Source organism: Aquila chrysaetos, chromosome 11 (genome assembly GCF_900496995.4).
Source record: "Aquila chrysaetos chrysaetos chromosome 11, bAquChr1.4, whole genome shotgun sequence".
Taxonomy (NCBI): Eukaryota; Metazoa; Chordata; class Aves; order Accipitriformes; family Accipitridae; genus Aquila; species Aquila chrysaetos.
The window spans coordinates 21617032-21638206 of record NC_044014.1 but is presented as its reverse complement, the minus strand read 5'-3'; the positions used below and the strand labels follow the sequence as shown (position 1 = coordinate 21638206).

Below are 21175 nucleotides of genomic sequence, written 5' to 3'. Positions count from 1 at the left end.
TCAGATATTTTGAAAAGCAGTATCCTCAGTTCCCTGAGTGCTACCTCAGTCAACTCTCCAAGCTGGCATTCAGCAGCGGCAGCTACATGTTTATCGGCACAATTTTTTTCCTCGAGTGAGAAGGAACACACAGGGCTTTAGCCACGGCCTAAGGGGATGCTCTAACACATCCACGGGCTTCAGCTCCAATACCACGTTAGGTAGTTACTGACATTTCATCATTGTCATTCATTTGCCTTATCACATGGCTCTTGTGGAAACTTACCTCCTGCACAAACGCTCGATGGTTCAGCTGCTAGGATCTCAATGCAAGATTTCTTGAGAATCTAAAAGATTTAGATAATGACATTTTTGGCAATCATTTTTAATCTATGCTTTATTAATACCGGAAAGGGTGCCCTTTTCTGGGTTTCAGAATACCCAACTTACTGAATCAATGGTTCCTCTCAGGGCATAAAAGCCTCCCGTAACTGGAAAAACATGATCGATGCTGTCAGCAATTGTTGACAGCTGCAAAGAAAGACAATCATAAATCATGAGGAAAACAAAATTACAGTGAACAAAACTGGGCCCTTTCATACTTGCTAAAAGACATCATACTGACACGAAATGATTTATGCCTCAAGTAATTAAATAAATGCCTTCATCGGATGCTGTTACTTGTGCCCTACTGTAACAAACAAACCAAGACTACTATAGAAAAACAAACCAAGAAGAAAGCAAGCAAAGTTACCTGAGTTTCATTGAAATCTTTCACTCCAACACAATAAACAATAGCTCCAAAGCTTCTGGCTCTGTTGGCCTAAAAAAAAAATTGCCATTAAATGCAAAGCCATATAACCAGTGGAGCCAGCAGTAAATGCCTACAGGTTTGACATAATCTAGTCTGGGTAAACGTGAAGGTGACTTACTTCTTGTTCTGCATAATAAAACTGAACATCTTGCAATTCTCCATCCGTCAGAGCAATAATCACGCTAGCGGTCCGAACTCCTACATGGAGGATAGTTAACAGATTGCATACGTATGACAAGATTCAGCAATAAAAAAAAGTTTGAAGTGAGGCATTCCTTTTTGCTGACAAATAAATGCAAAGGCATAAGGCCAGACTCTCAGCCTGATTTGTATGGGCTTTACTGGAGATATACCAGCTGAAGGTCAGATGCATAACAGCATTCAGTAAGCCAAAACCTGTGCACCTTCATATCACAAGCATCACTAAAGGGGGAATACTGCTCTAACAAGGTCCCCATGCAAATTTCTCTGTTCTGAGTAAAATACAGCACTTACCAAGATTACATCTAGACCCTTTGTGTGGAGAAGTGGTAAAATGCATCTGCGGAGAAGGAGAGGTTGTCTCTCTTCTCTTGACAAACATGTCTCTATACAAACCTTGCCCAGAGATTGTGGTAGGAGATACCTCTGCAAAAGGAGCTTTCCTGCCATCCTACCTTCCCCTCCAGCAGACTTTCAAGGAACAACCCCACAGAACATGGCATGAAATGTGCTTCTATAGAGGGTTTCAGTCCTACACTTCTTGAGCAACAAGAGCTGTCAGTGAAGTTCATAGGAATTCTAAGCATATGAAAACCTTAAAATTGGGTCCATTGGAGAAAATTCATGCCTTGTGATAACACATTTCATATCCCACCTAAGCTTAAGTGAAAAGGTTGCATAGACTTAGGATAGCTATATATGTAATCCAGTATAGAATACAATACTACCTAGAAAAATACAACATGTTAACAAAATTAAACCAAATTAATATGCATCCTATGGTTCAATAAACCATTCTGTTTCAATAGTTCTTAAGCAAAGTAACTAATACACATACATGTTACTTTCAGGGAAGTATTTGTTATTTTTTCAAAATAATCTGTTACAATTTCAAGTGTCTTTCCCCATACTGTCTGAAATCAAAGACTGATTAGTTCTGACAGGTTTCTTATGCCATGCGGTCCTTCCCATGTCATGTCAGACACAGACATAAATCTTAAAAAAAATGACCTGCAACTTGGGGGGAAAAATAGCTTGGATTCCTGTATTCCTCATTTTTTTTCTGCCCAGCATGCTTGAAAAAGGCTGAAAAATTGGAGATCTTATTTTGTTTTCTTTTGAACATTTATCTCTTCCCCAATATTTTAGCTTATAAATCCAGATTTCATCTACTACTTTTTCCTTCCTAATCAACTTACGGAATAGTTGATTAGTTCTTAGTTACATGTTATGAAGAGGTAAAATAGTTTTCAGTTGGACTCCTCAGGACTCTTGATTTCACTGGCAGAAGCGCCTGAGAAGCCATGAAGAGTTGCTGCTGAAGACTCTACTCTCACAGCCTATTTCATTAAAAAGGCACTGACCCATTTCTCCATCTTCCAAAGAGACCATCAGCACACAAACGAGAACAACCTCACACCAGGGTACAAACCAGGCAAGTGTTCAGTTTAACTAATTAGGCCTTCTTTTGGCACAGACAAAAAACACAAATACATTTCCCTCTTGAAATTTAGTGAAAATTTACATTTTAGGAACTCAGAATCCGATCCCAAATCATTCACACTGATGCAAAAATCTCAGCTGCTTGCATTCATACCTACGCGAATGAGAACAAGGACTTGGGCACACAAGGCAGACAGAGTTGAGTGCGTCAGGACAGAAGGGCACAGGAAAATCTGGGTGTTCCTGTCCCCTGGGTACAGGACTGGCAGTTCTGGCTGTAATGCTTTGGTTTGTATTCTGCACTGGGTCAGATCTGTGATCATACTGGTCTCCTCTGGTCTTAATAAACCATGAATCACGCATTTAAAAGTAGGGCTGTAGTCAAAACGGAATGTAGTGATTGTGTAACACCAATTCCTTCTCCAACTCTTCTTTTGGTGGGTTTACTGCAGGTCACATAAAGAACTATCATCCCTGTCTTTTTGATGCATATCTATAACATGAGTGATATACAACACATACCTCCATAGGTTTCGTGGTAAATCTGCTCATTTGCCTGCAACAAAGTGTAGAACATTGTTAGCTCTTGAGTACACTGGCAGCAAGCAAAGCAAAGTTTATATATATAAATCAAAGAAAGGAGGTACTGTGACGTGTACCCTTTTAAATCCTTCATGCATGAACGTGTCTCCTCCAGGCACTTCATACTGAAGAATGTCGAGCCCTCGTCTTATGGCTTCCCTTTGGATTAAAAAAAAAAAAAAAGGGGGGGGGGGAAATTGTAATAAAAGTTTTTTTTTCTTTTTTTGAGATATTCCTGTGCCACAGCTAGATTATGCACCCTGTCAATACATTAAACAGAGTGCATACACATCACCTAAAACACTGGTAAAACCAAGATTTTTCAAAAACCACAGTTTTTAGCCAAACACCCATGGGAGCACAAAACTGGACATAGGATACAATGTTAGGGTTAACACATTTTAAGGGTGCAGTTCTGTCCCTGCTCCCTCATTCTGGTATACTGTCAGTCAGCATAAGATTGAATTAAAGCAAATGCCAGATATTAAAGTCTGACAAACTGCAGACAGAATGAGAATTTAAAAGCTTATGACCCTGTCATGAAAATGGGACAAATAAAAACTCCATATTCAATCAATCATCAGGACAGTTGGGATTAGGACTTTTCCATTATAAAGACAGAGGCCAAAAGATAAGAGAACAGGATGGGAATGATGAGAATTTCCTATCCTAGACCAGGAACTGACCAACCTTGCTGGGGCACAGATTGCTCCCTGGTAAGAGAGGGACTTTGATTCCATGACCCCTGTTGCATAGCTTCTTACTCCACAAATACTTGTTAACCAAGAGGATCGCTCAGGAACATTAATCATTTAATTGATCACTGATCACTAAAAGACCCTAATCCTTGGCAAAGTTTTCATAATAAGGCAATTTTCAAAATAAGGCAAATAAGGCACAAATATTCAACAGGCAAGATGTAGGCAGTCCAAATATCAGCCCCAGATGCTATGAGGAATCCTTTTTTTCAAAAGATAGTGAGAACCTCTCTAATCTCCATTTTGCAACTGGGCATTTTAGGTGGCACAGCCCCAGTTACAGAGGAAACAGGAGTCTATGTGGGATGAAGGTAAAATCAGGAGCTGGGACTGGGGATGTCCTTAGGGCAAAAAAGCACATTTTTACCCTTTCAAGGTATAAAACGAGCTGAAAATGCACACATGGCGATCCATGCAGAGAATAGGAGTTTTGGAGAGGGAACATTCTAATACCACGTTCAACATATTGCCACAGGGTTCCTGTCTACTTTCCACTTTGCAAAGAGCAAATCCACCTGGGAGAAGTAAGCAAGTTTGAGCTCCGTCACCAAGGTACAAGATGGAGACCTCAGCCAAAACTCAGTGGAGCCAGCAGAAATACAAGACCCCTGCAGGGTTTCTGGCTTTGGATGAGGCCCTGGAGTACAAAATGGAGAGGGGGCTGTTCTTTCAAGACTTCTCCAGAGCTCCCTTTATTTATAGGGTGCACCGTAGTACTGAGGCCCTCTCACACAGACAGAAGCAGTAGCAAAAGCAAGGGCTTCAAGCTGAAATGAAAGAAAATACTTAGAAACACCTCCATGACAGTGATTTCTGTGCATGAGGCAAATTAAATCCAAAATTATTTGGGGTTTTTGTTCTGGGTTTGGTTTTTTTGGGGGGGGGGGGGGGCTTTGGGGTTTTGGTTTTTTTTTAAAAAAAAGAGGATTTGGTTGTGAAGGTGGCAACAAGAATTTTGCTCCAGCCTCAGACCCTCTTTTTCTTAAGAAGCCCGTTGCTTGGCTTTGCAAACCACCTCTGGCACAGGTGCTGTCTGAAGGCAGCCCAGGAGAGGGGTGCGACAGCCTGGTGAGGTAGTGCTCCAGCACTGGGTATGACTGGCTGCTGGCCGGGCTTTGGTCACTTCGAAGGGCACTGTGTGACTTTCATACAGTCTTTTGCTCGTCAGCTCAGGGTCTGAGATCTCTTACACAAAACCTGCCCTTATTTGGGTAGCTGGGGATAGTGAGGATGTACATGAATCCTTGACTGGAAATGCAGTTTCTCCCCGAAATGCTGCGATAAAAAACAGACAGCCCAGTGCTGCCTTTCTCTCATAAGGCTGAAAACAAAATGGTAATGGGAGACCCAAAGGCATTCTAAGCCCTCTTCCAGTTGGGAATGGTGGAAAGGATTTCATTTGGTGCCTGAGTTGGTGCCACACCAAGGACCAAGACAGACCTCCGAATTCTGGTTTTGGGGCCACTTGCTGCTTGAGAGGAGGGAGGGATAGTATTTCTGGATGAAAGCTGTGGGGAGTACTTGCCTGTTTTCTGTTAGTTTCATGACTGTAGTGCCTCGTGAAGAAAAAACTATGAAAGACATCCGCAACATTGGACTGAAACAGAAGAACAAGCCAGATCCATGTCACACACACACGTTACTTCAGATTTTCATTTGCTAAGAACCAGTGAAGGAAAAAATAAATTATATATATAGCAAATTAAAATATCATCTTAAGAAAACTTTACCTTATGAACTTCTCAGCTAGGCTTTCCACAAAAGAGTAAATCTCAGTCCAATGATTTCTGACACTTCCAGACCTGCATACAAAACATAATTGATTACGCTAATCTTATTTCATAGTGAAATTCCTTGTTCCACTCTGAATTTTAAGCTTGGGCTTCTCCAAAGGTGGTTAGGGACACAAATTACATAGAGGTCTACAGTCTAGGCAGCTAATTCTGTTGAGGCTTCTACAGCAGTTGTGCTGGAAGCTGTAACAGGAACCATCATGACAAAACCCACTGACTCAAAGGGAAGTAGAAATAGGTCTGAAATGGTTTACCATACAATTTTGAAACAAGATCAGTAACTTCTATCTGGTTTTATTCCTTTTATAACATAAAATATAAATATTTTCTTCTAGTTTAATTAATTTTATTTGACTTCACTAAATCATCTGCTAGCAGATTATTTACTTTCCTAGAGCACAGCTCTGCCCTTGCAGCCACACAGAAATTCTTGACTGATATTCTATTCTCCTAGAATGCGTGGGAGAATGTTTGCATGAATTACTGTTTGTTTCAAAAGAGAACGCTTTTGAAGTAATTCAGAAGGGAAAAGCAGTACTCGTAGCTAATTCGCTGGACCAGCATTCTGGACAGTCAATCCCTGGCTCCGTTACAGATTTCTTGTGAAAACTTGGGCAACTTAGTTACATGCACAAATTTACACGTTCATGCTGCCATTCCTAATATATAAAACTGCATTACTGGCACTCCCTGGCTTTTTTCTGCTTAGTCTTACATTCTCAGGGACCCCCACAGTCCAGTGGGACTCAGACCTCAAACAGAGCCTTGCACGCAGCAACTCCACAGTAAATGACAGTGATTTCTACCATGTGCATCTATGCCATACACTTTCAAGCCATTAAAAAGACTAAGAATCATGAGAAGTCAATGGTTTTAAAAGCCCTCCCTAGGACTGTGGTGTTTAAGAAAGAATGGCTTGTTTGCTTTCCTTGCTAGGCAAACTCATGTATCAGGTGTCTTAGGCAGAAAGAAAAATAAAAAGCAGTACATACAGAAGAATCACAGAGGCTTAGACGCAGAACTAAAAAATTTCTGAAATTTAACTACTGTAAAGCAGTAGGTTTCTTCTAACTGCTGTTAGACACTTTTTCTGTGTAAATGTATAAAAAGGTGAGAAAATGATCCCATATTACAATTCTCAGCTCTACTATGGGCTTTCCAAGCGACCCTATGCCAGTCACTCCTGCCCCTGTATGTCAGGTACAGATCAGCATACAGAAGCCCATGTGTGCAATATAATATGGTACTGCCTGCTCTGCAACAGTGCTGGTGGAGTGGAGGAGAAGAGCAAAGATAAAGGGACAAGGACAAAAAGGAGACCCCTGAAGTACATAAGCTAGAATATGCTTGCTCACGTAATCCTGTGCTTTCACACTGCTCTTCTGGAGAACTGGTGATTCATTCACAGAACAAACTGGGTATCAAAGAATGAAGAAATTTCCAGGCACTGAGGGAAGGCAACAAAGCACTGGGGACTGCTCAACCCAAGGGTCTAGATCCTCTGCAGTCTCTGATTTATATGTGCTATGCAATTACATGTTTATATATTCGTGAACAGCACCAATGAAAGGTGCTGGCACTATTAGCAAATGAGCCCTTTTCTCATCATTAAAAACTAACCCGTACCGATGTGAGGTATGTAGTTTAAAGACTGCTTTTCCAAAAGGGATCTGAGGCAGTTCAACAGCTATAATTCTCCAGGATTATTCTGAAAGTCCCAGGCTAAATCTCTAAACATGATGAACTCAAAGAGATTTTCCTTGAATCTATGCAAGATGCATTTACAGCTCCCAATTTATTTATTTATTTTTAATTCTTCCCCCCCCAGAGTTGACTCTTTCAGTTTCATTCTGAACTTGCCATCCCACTTAAATCCAATTCCTGCAATTTCCAACGGAGTAACTTCCCTACATAGAATAGCCACAGTTCTTACTTGGAAAAGACTGACCTATTTTGGATGAGGTATCAAATTTCTACTGCCAGCTGCAGAGGCACTGATGCAATCCAAAAAAGAAAGTAGCAATGAATTTTCTTTATAACAGCAACAAATCATAATGTCCAGTACCTTCTTAGGACTCTCAGAATTACACCCCCCCCCCTCTTTTTTTTTTTTTTATCTACCCCTCATGCTAAAAACAGCTTGGTAAAACAGCCTGGACACTGAAAATTCAAGAAAATCATAAGCCACTTAATGGTGGAAAAAACATTAAGACTTTTAAAGTGAAAATGCACGATAACCCTAATACTATGCACTTACATGTACTCTGACTATAATGAAACACCCCTTCTTGGAAAGGGTACAGCCAGTGAGACTAAGAATTGGTTGTAATAGATCTATAGATGCCCACCTCCGAAAAGTTAGGGAGGTCTCTGTCACAGGCTAGTCTTCACGGGAAGCGTACTGTGCTCTCAGAGTGCCCGACTCCGCATGACCGAGCTACAACCCTGTTGAGCAGGGGTGCTTCAGCATGGCAGTGGGTCTCCTCCTCCCCTAGGAGAAATTCTGCACCCACATGTTGCTTATCAGCTGGGAAGTGTCAAAGTGTCCCAATCTATCAAATGGGAAGTGTCAAAGCCAGATAGAAGTACTAGCCAGAAAACATTACTATTTCAAAATCCCATATAAAGAGTACCAGTGAAGTGGTCAGCACTTAATCACTTTCCCACCACATGCCTCCAAGCCCAGGTGTGTCACCTCCCACTGCAAATGATGCCCAAATGCCACCAATGCCAGTCATGTCAAAACCCTCATGAACACCAGTGAGGGTGGCCTGGCTTATATAAGAACCTGATTTCCCCTCCCTCCTACCCAAGCTGGCCTCTAAATATTCCTGTTTGTAAAGTATTTTTATTTGCTGTTTCATATATATATGTTTTGGAGCTTCTGGGGTTTGTCCTGATAGTTTCCTTTGTTTGTCCCAGAGACCTGACCCCACACCACCAGCAATGGCAGTTTTAATGGCAAATTAAACAAAAAATTACAACATTAAAATGCTTGCTAAACAATACACTAAGTTGCCAAATGCTGTCAAATATTACTCCCAACACTGACAAACAGAAACTGCCCAACACTATTAAAAATACTGAGGCATTTCACTGCTTTTGGGATCTTTCACACCACAGAATCACTTTTGCTGGCAGCATAAACTAACTTGCTGCCCTTCACAGCTTGATCAGACTAGGAGGTTTTTGCCTTGGTTTCCCATGGCAAGTGGGAGGCCCCAAGCATACTCTAAGCTTCTTTCTGACATGGCCAATGCTTGAAAGCTATACTCATTTTTAACTCCACAGTTACCAAGCCCAGAGAAAGCACTGGGTCTTTCAGTGATGCTCTATGCTACAGGTTATTCTTGGACATTCACACGGCGTGATTTTTACAGCAGTTTTGGTGCTTTTGTTGTTTCTCTTAGAACCTTACCATAACTATGAACAAACTCCTGTTAATCAGCACACCTGTGCTAATAGGAGCCTTGGACAGAGTTGGCATGTTGTCCCAAAGTGCCATCAGTAAATAACCACAAAGAGATTCCTTGCGTAGCCTGTTTGGCCACCAAATGATACACTCCTGTAAGATTTAAGAGGAACTGTAAAGACTTCTGAATAATGAGGAAAGAATAAATGAAGCATGGAAAAGATCAGTGCTGTGCAGAAAAAGCACTGGGCACGTGACACACACTCGCCCACCCTCACCAGTAACTAGGAAAAGCCATGGGGAAGTGGTGCAGCCAAGGAACCCTATGTACCCTGCTGTGGAGGTCTGTATCAACGGATCCACCAAGCCAGCGCTGTGGCTGTCTGCAAAGAAAGAGTATGTTACAGCCAGACCTATCTTGTTGACTCATACCTTAGAGATTTCCTGCTCTCAGTCATCAGCTACCTGATTCAACACCTCACATCAATCAAAACGGCCCAAGCCCCACAAGCCAAAAACCTTTGTGGATAGTACCCACAGCTTACAAGCAGTTCGTGTGCCTTTCAGAGCCAAACGGGATGGGGACGCTTCAGCCCTTGGACATTACATAACTCTGACAGCGAAGGAAAATGCAAAGCAATAAACAGCTGCTGTGGGCAGCCGGAGCATCGCAGAAAGTATTTCAAGGCCTGTTTCTGCTGCCTGTTCTGCTGGAGTGAACCTGGAGCAAGTCCAGAGAAATAGCAGAATTTCCCCAGGTTCATACCTATGCAACTGGGATCAGAATAAGGTGCAAGCAAAGTGAAAAAACCCACAGGAGCCATTTGTTGCAAGCGTGCTCCCCGCCCCATGAGCTCTGTTCCCATTACACACGAGACAGAGAGGAGAGTCAGCAAACCACAACATAGGAAAGAATGTGCTCCCGGCCTCATCGGGACTCAGCTTGGAGGAGCAGCTGCTGCTGCAGCTCCTGCTGCCGCTGTTTTCCTGAATTTCACATTGCTACCGCTTGATGGGAGGGGAAAAGAGGAGGTCAGTGAGTATTTCTGGGGGTGGAAGGAAGTGATGTGATTGCAAGGCTTGATTCTCCTCCTGCTTACTTTGGAGTGACTCCTTCCAGCTTAGTGGAGCTCTATGTCGGTATAAAAACAGCGAGCATGTTAGAGTCATGCCTACCCCAGCCTGAGGTATTTCACTTGCTGTTTGTGAAGACAACAAAGTGCAAGATGGGCCGGAAACCTCTTCTTTCCTAACAGGCTCCCAGAGGCGGTGGAAGCTGGAGCCCAGAGAAATCAAGCAGCACAGTCCTGGGATATGGGCTGCTGCTCTCAGCCCAGTTACTTCAGCAGGCAAAAACCAGGAGGGTCAGTTGTAAGGTGTCTGTCCTAGGGCATACGTGATTCACAGTTACAGCTCAGCTCACTGTCAGGAGCCTATACAGATCAACCTAGTGCAATATACATCAGACATGCAGCTTAGCAGTGAAAGTTAAAACCCCAGCACTACCGAAACAGTAAATATTTTTATCATCACATGTACACGGAGAGAAGGCAGCGGGACCCAAAGCCTTTCCTCCCTGCTGAAAGTGAGAAAGTGAAACCCCTTGAAGATACAGAGCTGCTCCTTGTCCTATTCCTGACTCCCATGCACATTTGCCTCTGTTACAAATTAGCTGAAGGCAGCAATTCCAGAGATCATGTAGCAAGAAACAGATCTGTTATTACTGATGCTGGATTCAGTTTGAGTATGGTGTCAGGGGAGTTCAACACCCATTGAGTTTGCAGGTCCCTGTAAGTCTCTATCCCCTCGAGCTAACGGTGGCCCTGTATACGGCCCATTGCTCAGAAACGTGGCACTTTGTTCCTGTTACTTGGAGAGCTCTTTGTGGCCACAACCACATTGTAGACAACAGAATTCTTGCACATGGCTAATAAGGGCTCCGCAATAAAAGCAAACCCTGGGGCATCTAGTTTGTTGTGGCTTCAGACACGCACGCGCGTGTTCTTCCACCCCTCTGCTCCCCTCCGAGCCAGCAGAGCATTCAAAGTGACAAGGATCGTCCTCTCCCAAACAATGCTTCTTGCAAGCATGGAAGGGACCTTGACTGGGTGATTCATCCAGGCAAGGAAGGACTAGTTTATATTATCTGCTTCAGAGGCAATTAGAAACACTGGCAGAGACAGCCATTCTGAGACAGTCCTTGCTTCAGAATACTTGTAACATTAACGGACAAGACAAAGGCTGGAATGGGGAAGGGAAGATGCAGAGAAGTGACTGGAAAGCAGATTTTAGTCCTAGGCCAGCACCCCAAGCACAGGACCCAAAGTACTTGAATCCAAAATGTTTCATGACCAAATCCACTGATTTTATAGATAGCTTTACTCCTATAAAACCACTGACAAAGTCTGCAGCAACATTACAGACTTCTGTAAATCATGCCTCAAAACATTGCCCTTTGTCCTACAGTAATCCATCTAATCCACGAGTCCTGTCCACCAGGTGCTATAGCTCTTGCTACATTCCCAGCCAACAAAAAAGCACAAAGTACAATTCAGAAGCCACACTCAGACTGCGTTTAATGACTTCAAATCTCCCTGTAAAGCTCCAGAGCTGCTCTGAGCAGCGGCAGGGCTGGAAGACCCGCTCAGCATCCCAGTCCTCTTCAGCACAACACAGGGAGCAAAGCAGCATGCTCAATCCCAGTCACATTGCAACACTTTTAATAAGGTGCAAATGATATCCAGGAGCAGGGAGATACAGCTCTTGAGCTGTGAATAACTCACAGGTGTCAATTCATCTTTCCTGCATTTGAGATGAAAAGGTTCAGTCCTACTACACCTCATACAGACTCAAAATTCACACTAGTGTTTGGCCTGCAAGCTCAGACAAAAGTAATGAAATTCTCAATCACTCAGTGCACACAAACAAAAATCCTAGGTCAGTGGGAATCTTACGGTTTACTTCCTTGGCTCAAGCCCCAAATAAATCAGATTTAGTTACATGCATAAATAGACTGCAAATGACAAGCTGCCATGGCTTTTTCTCCCTGTTAACTGTACACATTTTATGTCAAATAACCACCACCCATTAGCTTTGCCTTGTGTTTTATAAAGAAATTTTTTCTTGGGGCAGAAGGAAGGAGAATTCTTTTTCCTGAATATTTTTTTCTGCCAAAAGGCAAATGTGGCAGAATAATATCAGACAAAATACAAACAAATAAAACCTGGTCCCAATAACATAGGTATGTCTGCAGCTGAATAAAAATTTGCTTTGGAACATTCCAAGCAATTATACCTGGTTGTAAGAAAATCACAGCACTGGCTGCGTTATAACCACAACAAAAAAAGATGCAAAGGCAAAATACCAACAGATTATGTTTTGAAAACAATAAAGAATATTGCTTATGGGCAGTTGGAGAGTATGAGAGGTATCATGTAGATGATGTGGTTACATTACAAGAGGGAAGAGAGACAGCAAAGGAGGAAGACAGACAGACAGACAACCATTTTTAAATATACATGCATAGTAATCAATGCCATCTAAGGAACAAAGCTGATACTTTTATTCAGACAGCAACTCCTCTCAATCTCAATAGGCAGCTGACCTGCATCAGGTCCTACATCTCGAGATGAACTGAAGTCTGGCTGCAGTAGGTAGATGTTCTTGCTTACACAAAAGGGAGTTCAGCAGTGGTTTAAGCGAGTCAACACAAGATTTTCAAGTGCAATTAAGTTAGGTGACAGAACATGTGTTCAGGCACCTATCTTTGCCAGCAGTCTCATATCCAACCACAACAATGTTGTCAGCCACACTCTTCCCCTCCTCATGCACTGCATAAAACCAGCACACCGAATGGCATGGGACTGAGACAGCACGGAGAGAGAAGCTGCAGAAGTTCCCACAGGTCCAGCTCCATCTTAACACTCTTGAGCTACTACGTGGGCGGGGGAAGAGAGGCAGAGGGCTACAGGGAGAGCCTAAGGCCAAATATACTTGTTCTCACTAGTACTTGTAATTCATGAGTGCTAAATTCATTCAAATCATTGGCAGGGAAATCATCTGGGGCGGGGGGGGGGGGCGCGGCACAGGGGACCAAGGGGGACGACACATGACAAAATGTGTTTACCAGACTCTCTCTGCATTTGCTTTAAATATGGCATATTGTGAAAAAACAAGGTATGTGGAGATCAGCAATTCACTACAGTTGCCTTAAAATGATAAAAGCTGGCCCAGAATAGCAGCTCCTGAAATGCCTTTTGTTCTGATGGCTTTTTTTGGCTTGCCTGAAGTGAATTAGGAAGTATCAACCTGTTTCCCTCCCAACACCTCCCTCCTGCCCAAAACTGGCTTTTCAAGGGGAAATTGGGGAAGGGGACACAGACCCAAAAACCAAAACCAGGAAGGAGATGGGACAGAGTAGCTAATTTCCCATCTAATTGGAGGTTGTGCTATTCCCCACCAGCAACATTCACCTCTGGAGCAAGGCTTACCAAGTTTAAAGAGAGGCAGCTGGAAAATGGATTACAAGTGAGAGGCTGGCCACATTGTATACTGATGTCTTTACCAAAATTGCTGTTGACATGGATGCTCTTGGGAGCACAGTATTGTTGTGGGACCAAAAGATGGGAGTACCATGAAGAGGGACTACCCAGAAGTTCAGGGGGAAGATGAGGAGTGCTGAAAGGGTAGTTAGGCCAGCCTCCCCCCCAAAAAGAGTTATAATCACTGCTCTAAAAGAAAAACAGCCAGGGCCTTACTCAAGACATTTGCACTGCCATGGTCTGTGCTGTGGAAAAAGAAAACATTTTCCCAAGGCTGTGCAGCTCCGTTTTCCTCAAAATCCAAACAATTTCTTAGCAAACGTCCCAGCAGGAAAAATGAGAAAATACTTTTGACTATCTCACATTCTTCCCCTCCACCCCCATCTCCTATCCTGTCCTACAGTCAAAAAATAATCAAAGAAATTTCTTCATATTTGGTAACTTTAAAATACAGACAGCTCTGCAGCTCGGATCGGTCATGTCAAGCATCGCCAGCAGCAGATATTTACGGCAGTTATAAGTCCTTACTTTAAAAGGGTTTCTATTTGTTGCACTAATAAACAATCATAACAATGCTACCAGGCACTGTTATAATTAGAAACACTAGAGGTCAGTCATCCTTTCTGCTGTGCAAGTGCATTTCAACATGATTACAAACAACAGCTGGATGTTAACAGCAAGGCAGGGATGAAAGGGAGTTATTTACATACTCAAGCACAAGGATGTCACTACAAGACCTGACAATCAAGCAATCAAACCCCTCCGAGGACCTGTCCTTGGCAGCTGGGGATGGGACTGAAACAAGTTCTTCATGCACCTAGATAACCAAAGCAAATGAAGCAACCAAAGCAAGTGACAACTACTCAGCTATCCATTATGTTGGGCTTAAGAGCTATGCTTGTTTAAAGGTAAACATGGGATCTTTGATATCACATGTGACTTGATCTTACCACATGCCATAGGAGAGACGGGTATGCCAGCTGCACTGTATACTACTGCCTTACCTTATGCAGAGGGAGTGACTTCGCTGCAAACAGAAAAATTTCTGCTGCTTCAGTATACTTTAAAGCTCCAAATAAGCTCAAACCTGCATAACTTGTCAAGTATGACATACAGACAGCAAAAGATTGCAGACTCTAGGCAGCTGCCTCTGTAGCCAGCAAATGTCCAGTTCTCCTAGCTTCAAGAAATTTGCTCATTTAAGCATCCCCAGGGACAAGGCAGTCCTAATGTGGCTCTGGTGCAGTCAGACAGTCCTAAGGAGGGTGATGGCAGGTCTCCCTTCCACACATGCTGCTTTTCCCTTTCACCATGCCAGCTTCTTGGGCATCCAAGGCTTAGTTCCACTGCTCTGATCTTGCCTATCCCATGGAGTTAACATAAAGGGCTGCAATCAACTTCAGGCAGAGAAAAACGGTAAGAAATCGGCGAGTTTCTTTTTCTAATTGGCAGGATATATATTATACCAATAACTTCACCAGCAGATGATCTTTTCCATCTGATGGTTGTTGCCTGCAGGATTAAATCCCCACAGACTTTGCCTGGCAGAATGAAAAGGAAAAAATCACGCCCCAATAAAGTCATTGCAGTAACACACAGTGCTTACATGCATAAGGAGAAAGGTTTGTTGTCTTCTTCCAATTTGCCTCCTACTGATGTGAGATTACATCTTTCTATGGGGAAGCAAAGCAAAGCAGATTTAGAGTCATTTTGGTTCACCCAGGCTGACTCTAGAGACAGGGCCTGTCATTCAGTTAAAGAGCATGCTACAGGGTCACAGGATTAAAGCCTGGAGTTTTCACAGAGCCAATGCTTCAATCCCATTGTTAGACAGCTAATTAAGACTGAATGCATCTAACTCCAGACTGGCAAGGCACCAATGAAGGGAGGCAATCCCCAGGCCGTGTGGGGGTACTCTGTGGTGTATAGGGCTGGGCTTTTCTGGGGATTCTCCCATTAGAAATTAGAGCCAGAATTCTTCCCAAATATGTATCAGCATGGATCAAATTCTAAAAAAATGCATCCACTGCATTTTCAGATTTGACCAGCTGCTTCTGACTGGCCTCCTGCGTTCTTCCTACCAGGAATACCCTGACCCTTTTCAACACTAATGGACTATCTAGCACCTTCCTGGTGAACTGTCCCAAGATCCAGAGTCTATCCACTCAGTCAATCCTCCCTGCCTCCATAAAGCTCCTTGTGCTGTGCCAGATGTCACAGAATACAGCTGGGACTAAATACACCCTCAGCCAGCATGGGACCTATGGCTCCTAAGATCTGGCACTCTAATATTACCTATATGGATTCTAATGCAATCTCATTGAGGCCAAAAGCAGCTTTGCCACCATGTTGTCACAGACTTAGTAGGAGCAGGGATGGATTCTAATCAGGGGCCAAGTAACATTCACCACAGCTTGTTACCAAAGAGGAACTCTTTGGTATAACTCTCAAGTTTATAAAGACTCAGTTTGCAACCGAAGCCAAAGAGAATTTTCCCACCGGAACCTAAGTGCATGACTTGTACTTCAACCATAATCAGGTCTGGTCTCCAGTAGACCACTGTACTGAGTGGATAGCACCTGAGCCAAGATACAAGACCTGTAGCCTGCTAAAAGAAAATGTATGATTTCACGTCCACAACACTGAAGAAGAACTTCCTTACACAGCCAACTTCCTATTGCTTAACGTATCAGTAACTCTGAGCAAATCACTCTCTTCTCTGCCTTGATTTACCCAAATACAACACGAGTGATAACAGCATCCACCCCAGTAAAGCGCTTTCTGATCTACAGATGAAAAGTCGCATATAAGTGCAGTGTGTTGATTGCAATGCCATTGTAAACAAGGAAATTGCACTGTGGAAGACACGTATCATGTCATAGAGAGGACCCATATTGCAGTCACCAACATTTATTGTTACAGAGAATTCAATACGGCAAGCAAGCATAACAACAGTACTAGTCACTTCTTGAAAACCCGGTGAGAATGAATTTGAGAACTAAAACTAGCCCCCTACAGAGCTCTTTCTAGACACAAAGGTTACTTCAGGAACAAGCTCTTAGTGAAAGAAAACAAAACAATGACCACATGGTGTGTTAGTGCATCTTTTAGAAAGGCAGAATGCCTTTGGTTTTCAGATCCTTTTGCTCTAAAAACAGATTCACTACTTAATGATACTTTTTATCGTCTTCTCGAATATGGGAATATACTGGCTCCTGAGTGATGGTGGCTTTTTGCGTCATGCAGGCTGTGCAGAAGGCTTGATGGGCTGAACAGTTCTCCCAACCGGGAAACAGCACAATGCAGACTTCATACTTGGCTTGTGGGCAAGAACCATGAAGAAAAGGCTTCAGTCTTTCTTAATACCATCTCACATATGTAACCCAGGATATATTAGATAACACAACCATCACACTGAGTATATGTGGGAGACTAACAATTTAGTCCTTTGAGTTGAACCCTTGGCTGTCAAGCCAGAGCACTGCACCAGGAGAAACAGAAATTTGTGACTTCTTTAAAACACCTGTGGGTGCACCATTTTACCACTCACTTTGCTCGTGCTTGCTATAACATGCCTATAAATGTGAGCTTAACCATACCCTCTGGCCATACCTAAATTGGGCTAACACAGTATTAAAGTGTTTGCTAACCTATTTTAATTAATAGATGTAACTCAAACACAGGTTTAGACAATTCCAAAGAAGTTGAGCAGAAACAAGTTTTATAAAACCTTACAGTGAGTCTGTAAATAAGCAACCACGACATACAAGCAGTCTAGTCTTAACTTTAGGTAGGTCCGCACAACCCTGGCGCTGCTACATCCCACAGGTGACATCTCAGCGCTTAGCCCGAGTCTTGACACCAAAGTCCAGGAGTGCTGGGGACACTGACCAACATCCCCTCAAATCCAACGCTCACAGCCCACACACCACATGCTACAACCTGAAGGCGACCTGATTTCCCGGGTTTACATATGCAACTAACCCAGGATAAAGCACGGTGCTCCGCCAGGGAAACGTGCAAGTTTTGGGGAGCAAAAATAAGGAGCCTGCCCCACACATCATGTTTGGCACCAGGGGAGGTGGGGGAAGACACCCGGGGAGACGGGGGAAACAACGTCCCTGCTGCTGCGAGGAGGCAGTGAAGGGTGAATAAACGTTTTTAAATGCAGCTGTCACTTACTTATCCAGGACGAAGTAGAGATCAAAGGCACCGTGACAGGAGCGCTGCTCTTCTTGCTCTTCCTCCTCCTCCGGCCGGGCGCAGGACGTTAGGCTCCCCATCGCCAGCAAGCAGCAGCACAAAAATGCTGCTTTCTCCACGCTGCTCCTGCAACTCGCCATCTTTTCCCTTCCTTAATTCTTCCTCCTCCCCCAGCCTCTCTCTCTCGCTGCAGACCTTACGGGCTTTTCGGAAGCACCGAGGGCAGAGAAAAAAAAAGAAGAAGAAAAAATCACTAACTTCAGGACCCCAGCTCAACCCTGCGGGCTCAAGGCAGCCCTGCCCGTCGGGCACCGGACTGCTGGCTCAGGGCTGGGGGCTGAGCCCGGCCGGATGGTCCCCAGAGCCCCGTCCCCATGCCCCGCCGCCTCAGCGTCTGCCCCGAGCGGCTCAGCCCTGTCCCGCACGGAGAGAAGCGGCTCCTCTCGCACGGGCCAGAGGCAGGAAGGGGCAGAGGGAGGGGAGCGGGGGGAGGAAGACAGGATCTTATGGGGGAAAGCTGAACCGGGACTTTCCTGTTCCGGGATAGCGAGGTGGGAAAGGCTGCTGCGAGCGGGTGACCGAGGTTAGGGACCGCTGCGCCCCAGCCCCGCCGACCCCCGCGGGCACAGGGCGGGCGGGCATCCCTCCCTCCCTCCTTCCTTCCCTCCCTCCCGGGCTGCCCGCGGGGCGCTTGGCACCCGCAGCCGGGAAGGGAGCGCAGCCGCCCCCGCCGGCCCTGCGCGCTGCCCCACGGAGGCGGCTCCGCGCCGGCTGCCCTCGGGGTAGGGAAGCCGGGAAAGGGGCGGGGGGGGGGCCCGCCGCTGGCGGGAGGGCAGCCCGGCCGAGGGCAGGGGCAGCCGGGCTGCGCTCCGGGCCATCGCTGCGCGTCCTGCCCTGCCTCTCGCCCGCATGGAGCGGGTGGGGGTCCCGAGGTGACTGGGGCTGAGGGGCGTTAGCTGCCGAGGCGGAAAGAAGTTGCTGTAGGAGATGGGCGTCATTGCAAAAACCTGTGACAAAGGGGGGGTGGGGAGGCCGATGCGAGGGGACACTTACGAAAAAACTTAGTTGCAGGAATTCAGTGCAATTAAAAAGATTACTGCCTGGGGGCGGGGGTAAGGGCAGGTTTTCGCCACTCTCCCATGCTCCAGCAAATTGTTTCTCTTCCGTGGTAAAAAACCTTAAGTTTACTCACACTGGAGCCTGCACACATCCTGCAGGCAATGAGTAATGATGAAACGAAATCTCCTAATGGAGGCTTTGCACAGTAGCATAATCACTCCCCCCCGGATACACACAGGTTACAAAGCACTGCCCTGAAGAGCTGACCCAGCTCATCTGGATGCTGTCTCCAAAGTTTGAATAATTAGTGGCTTCTAGCCGCTTCCCCCTCCCCCCGACGCTTTGCAGCCCCTAATTAATGAAAAGAGCCACCGGGAGGGACGCGAGCAGAGTCACTTTGCATGACAGAGTTGGGACTAGACGTTTCTCTCTCTTGGGGGGAGGCTTCTGAACGCGAGTCAAGGTCGAGGGAATCCATCCCCTGTGGGGTGTTGGCACGCAGCCCCATCGGGCAGTAGCCCCCAAACACCCATCGCTTCGCGGGGGGCCTCTTCACCCGGGAAGCCGAGCGATAACGCTCCGGCCAGGAGCCGCTTCTACGTGCCAACAGCAAAAAGTGACACCTCCTCCCCGCGACAAAGCTGGTACCCGAAGGGGCGTACGACCCCCCGGGCGGGGCTCAGCCCGCTGCCCTGCGGGGAAGCCCTGGACGGGCTGCGGCGTGGGGGCCGTTTCCCCGCAGCACACGGCAGCTCTGTCCTGGGCCCTGCCGGCTCCGCGGTAGGTGTGCGGCTCCATCGGGAGGCGGCGGGTGCTCCCACGCAGCCGACGAGCCCTTTCCCTCGGCGCCCGAGGAGGACACGCGTGGACGCAGCGCGCCTGCCCCCGCCGCGCAGAGCTCCTTCCCCGTGGGACCCCGTGCCCCCTCCAGCAGCCCTTCGAGTGTTTTGTGCGGTGTAGGTTGCCGCCCGCAAGTCTGAAATAAAATTTGCGCGGCGGGGAAAGTATCTCGGTTTCAGTTCCCTGTTTCTGTGGCTGGACCGAGTTAAGACACATCCAACCGCGGCGGCCGTCGGGGACTTATCAAGCAAAGATTAGAGGGTCCACCGCTTTTCAGCCGCTCGCCCAGTTTTAACTACGCACAGCTAGAAGTTGAATGCGCTGCTTGAGCTGACCACTTTAAAGGTTTTTGTGCACTGGCCAGTTGAGACCCAGCGATTACTTAGATCACGGAGAAATACAAGAAACCCACATCCTCCTTGGCGACATTCACAAAAAATGAGCAAGCGGCTGCCGGGCGGCAGGAATCCCCCTTCCTCCTGCTCCGCCGGGCTTCGGCCTCGCCGGTGCCCACTAGCGTCCGCAGCCCGCACGGGCCCCGGGAGCCGCAGCCCCGGCACCGCGTCGCGGCCGCCCTCCCTACCCCCTGCCCCAAGCAGCCGTCCTCCCCCGCAGCCACCGCGGCCTTCCAAAACGGAATGAAAGTGCCAATAGCTTCAGATTCCCTCGGTGCTTCCTGAATATCGGATTGTTTTCGTAAAATAACGCGGTAGGCTTCAAGGGAGTCTCCAAAGCAGAATAAGGCACTACAAAGAAAAAATCGGGTATAACGATTTTCTGACGGTGTGCGTTGCCCTTCTCTGATCACCCATAAATCATCTTACTCTGCGAAGAGAACAGGCTGCCTGACCTGCCTTCTCCGAAGCGTATGCGGTTCCAGCGAGGGGGGCATGTTTTAAGGCTAAAAGCAGTGATGCCACCGCGATTAGCGCTGGCTAGCGACTGCCACCGTTAGTGCTGAACAACAACAACAACAACAATACTGGGGAACGTGGGGCTAGCGCCCTGCTAGCCCCCCTTCCCTCCTCGGCCAGCCCCTGCGAGGAGGGTCGGGCACGGCGGGGGGCTTGCGGGTGTCTCTGCAGAGCCGCCCCCCGCCGCCACAGCCTCCTGTTCTCCCAAACCAGGTTTTCCGATCCAAGCCCCTCCAGTGGCTGTCACACACATCGGGCAAGCCTGACAGGTCCGGAACCGGAGGGGGGGGGGGGGGGTGTTAGTGTTTTTGTCCAAGGGCGGGGAGGCAGGCCGGGCCGGGGTCGCAGCCCCGGGACTGCCCGTGCCCCGGGCGCCCGGACTCATTTGCTTGGGTATTTCTCGAAGGAAAACCAAACCAACCATCAGCTGAGCTGACCGTAAGATGCGGATCTTACCCGGGGACACAGGTTACCTCAGCGCACTATCCCACAGCGGTTCAAGCTCCGTAAGGCAGGCGTCAACGTCTAACGGTCCCTTCCTACATCTTTTGTGGCTATTTGCGTAAAGGCTGCAACAATAGGAACTCTTGCGCTGTGAAGTGCAGTGGGAATTGTTCATCTCCGTTTCCTGACCCC

The 21175-nt window shown here is 46.2% G+C and overlaps 1 protein-coding gene across 1 annotated transcript in view; it reads right to left on the bottom strand.

The window, feature by feature from the left end:
- Nucleotides 1-18495, bottom strand: part of ANTXRL (ANTXR like) — a 63531-nt gene extending 45036 nt beyond the window's left edge. Inside the window, exons 1-9 of the mRNA XM_030030880.2 lie at nucleotides 17706-18495; nucleotides 5508-5579; nucleotides 5303-5374; nucleotides 3097-3178; nucleotides 2960-2993; nucleotides 912-991; nucleotides 734-802; nucleotides 430-510; nucleotides 266-326 (exon numbers count right to left, since the gene is read on the bottom strand). Of these exons, the coding sequence (XP_029886740.1) occupies nucleotides 266-326; nucleotides 430-510; nucleotides 734-802; nucleotides 912-991; nucleotides 2960-2993; nucleotides 3097-3178; nucleotides 5303-5374; nucleotides 5508-5579; nucleotides 17706-17866 (712 nt within the window). The 5' untranslated portion in view covers nucleotides 17867-18495. The remainder of the gene's footprint in view (nucleotides 1-265; nucleotides 327-429; nucleotides 511-733; nucleotides 803-911; nucleotides 992-2959; nucleotides 2994-3096; nucleotides 3179-5302; nucleotides 5375-5507; nucleotides 5580-17705) is intronic.
- Nucleotides 18496-21175: the final 2680 nt, after the last annotated feature.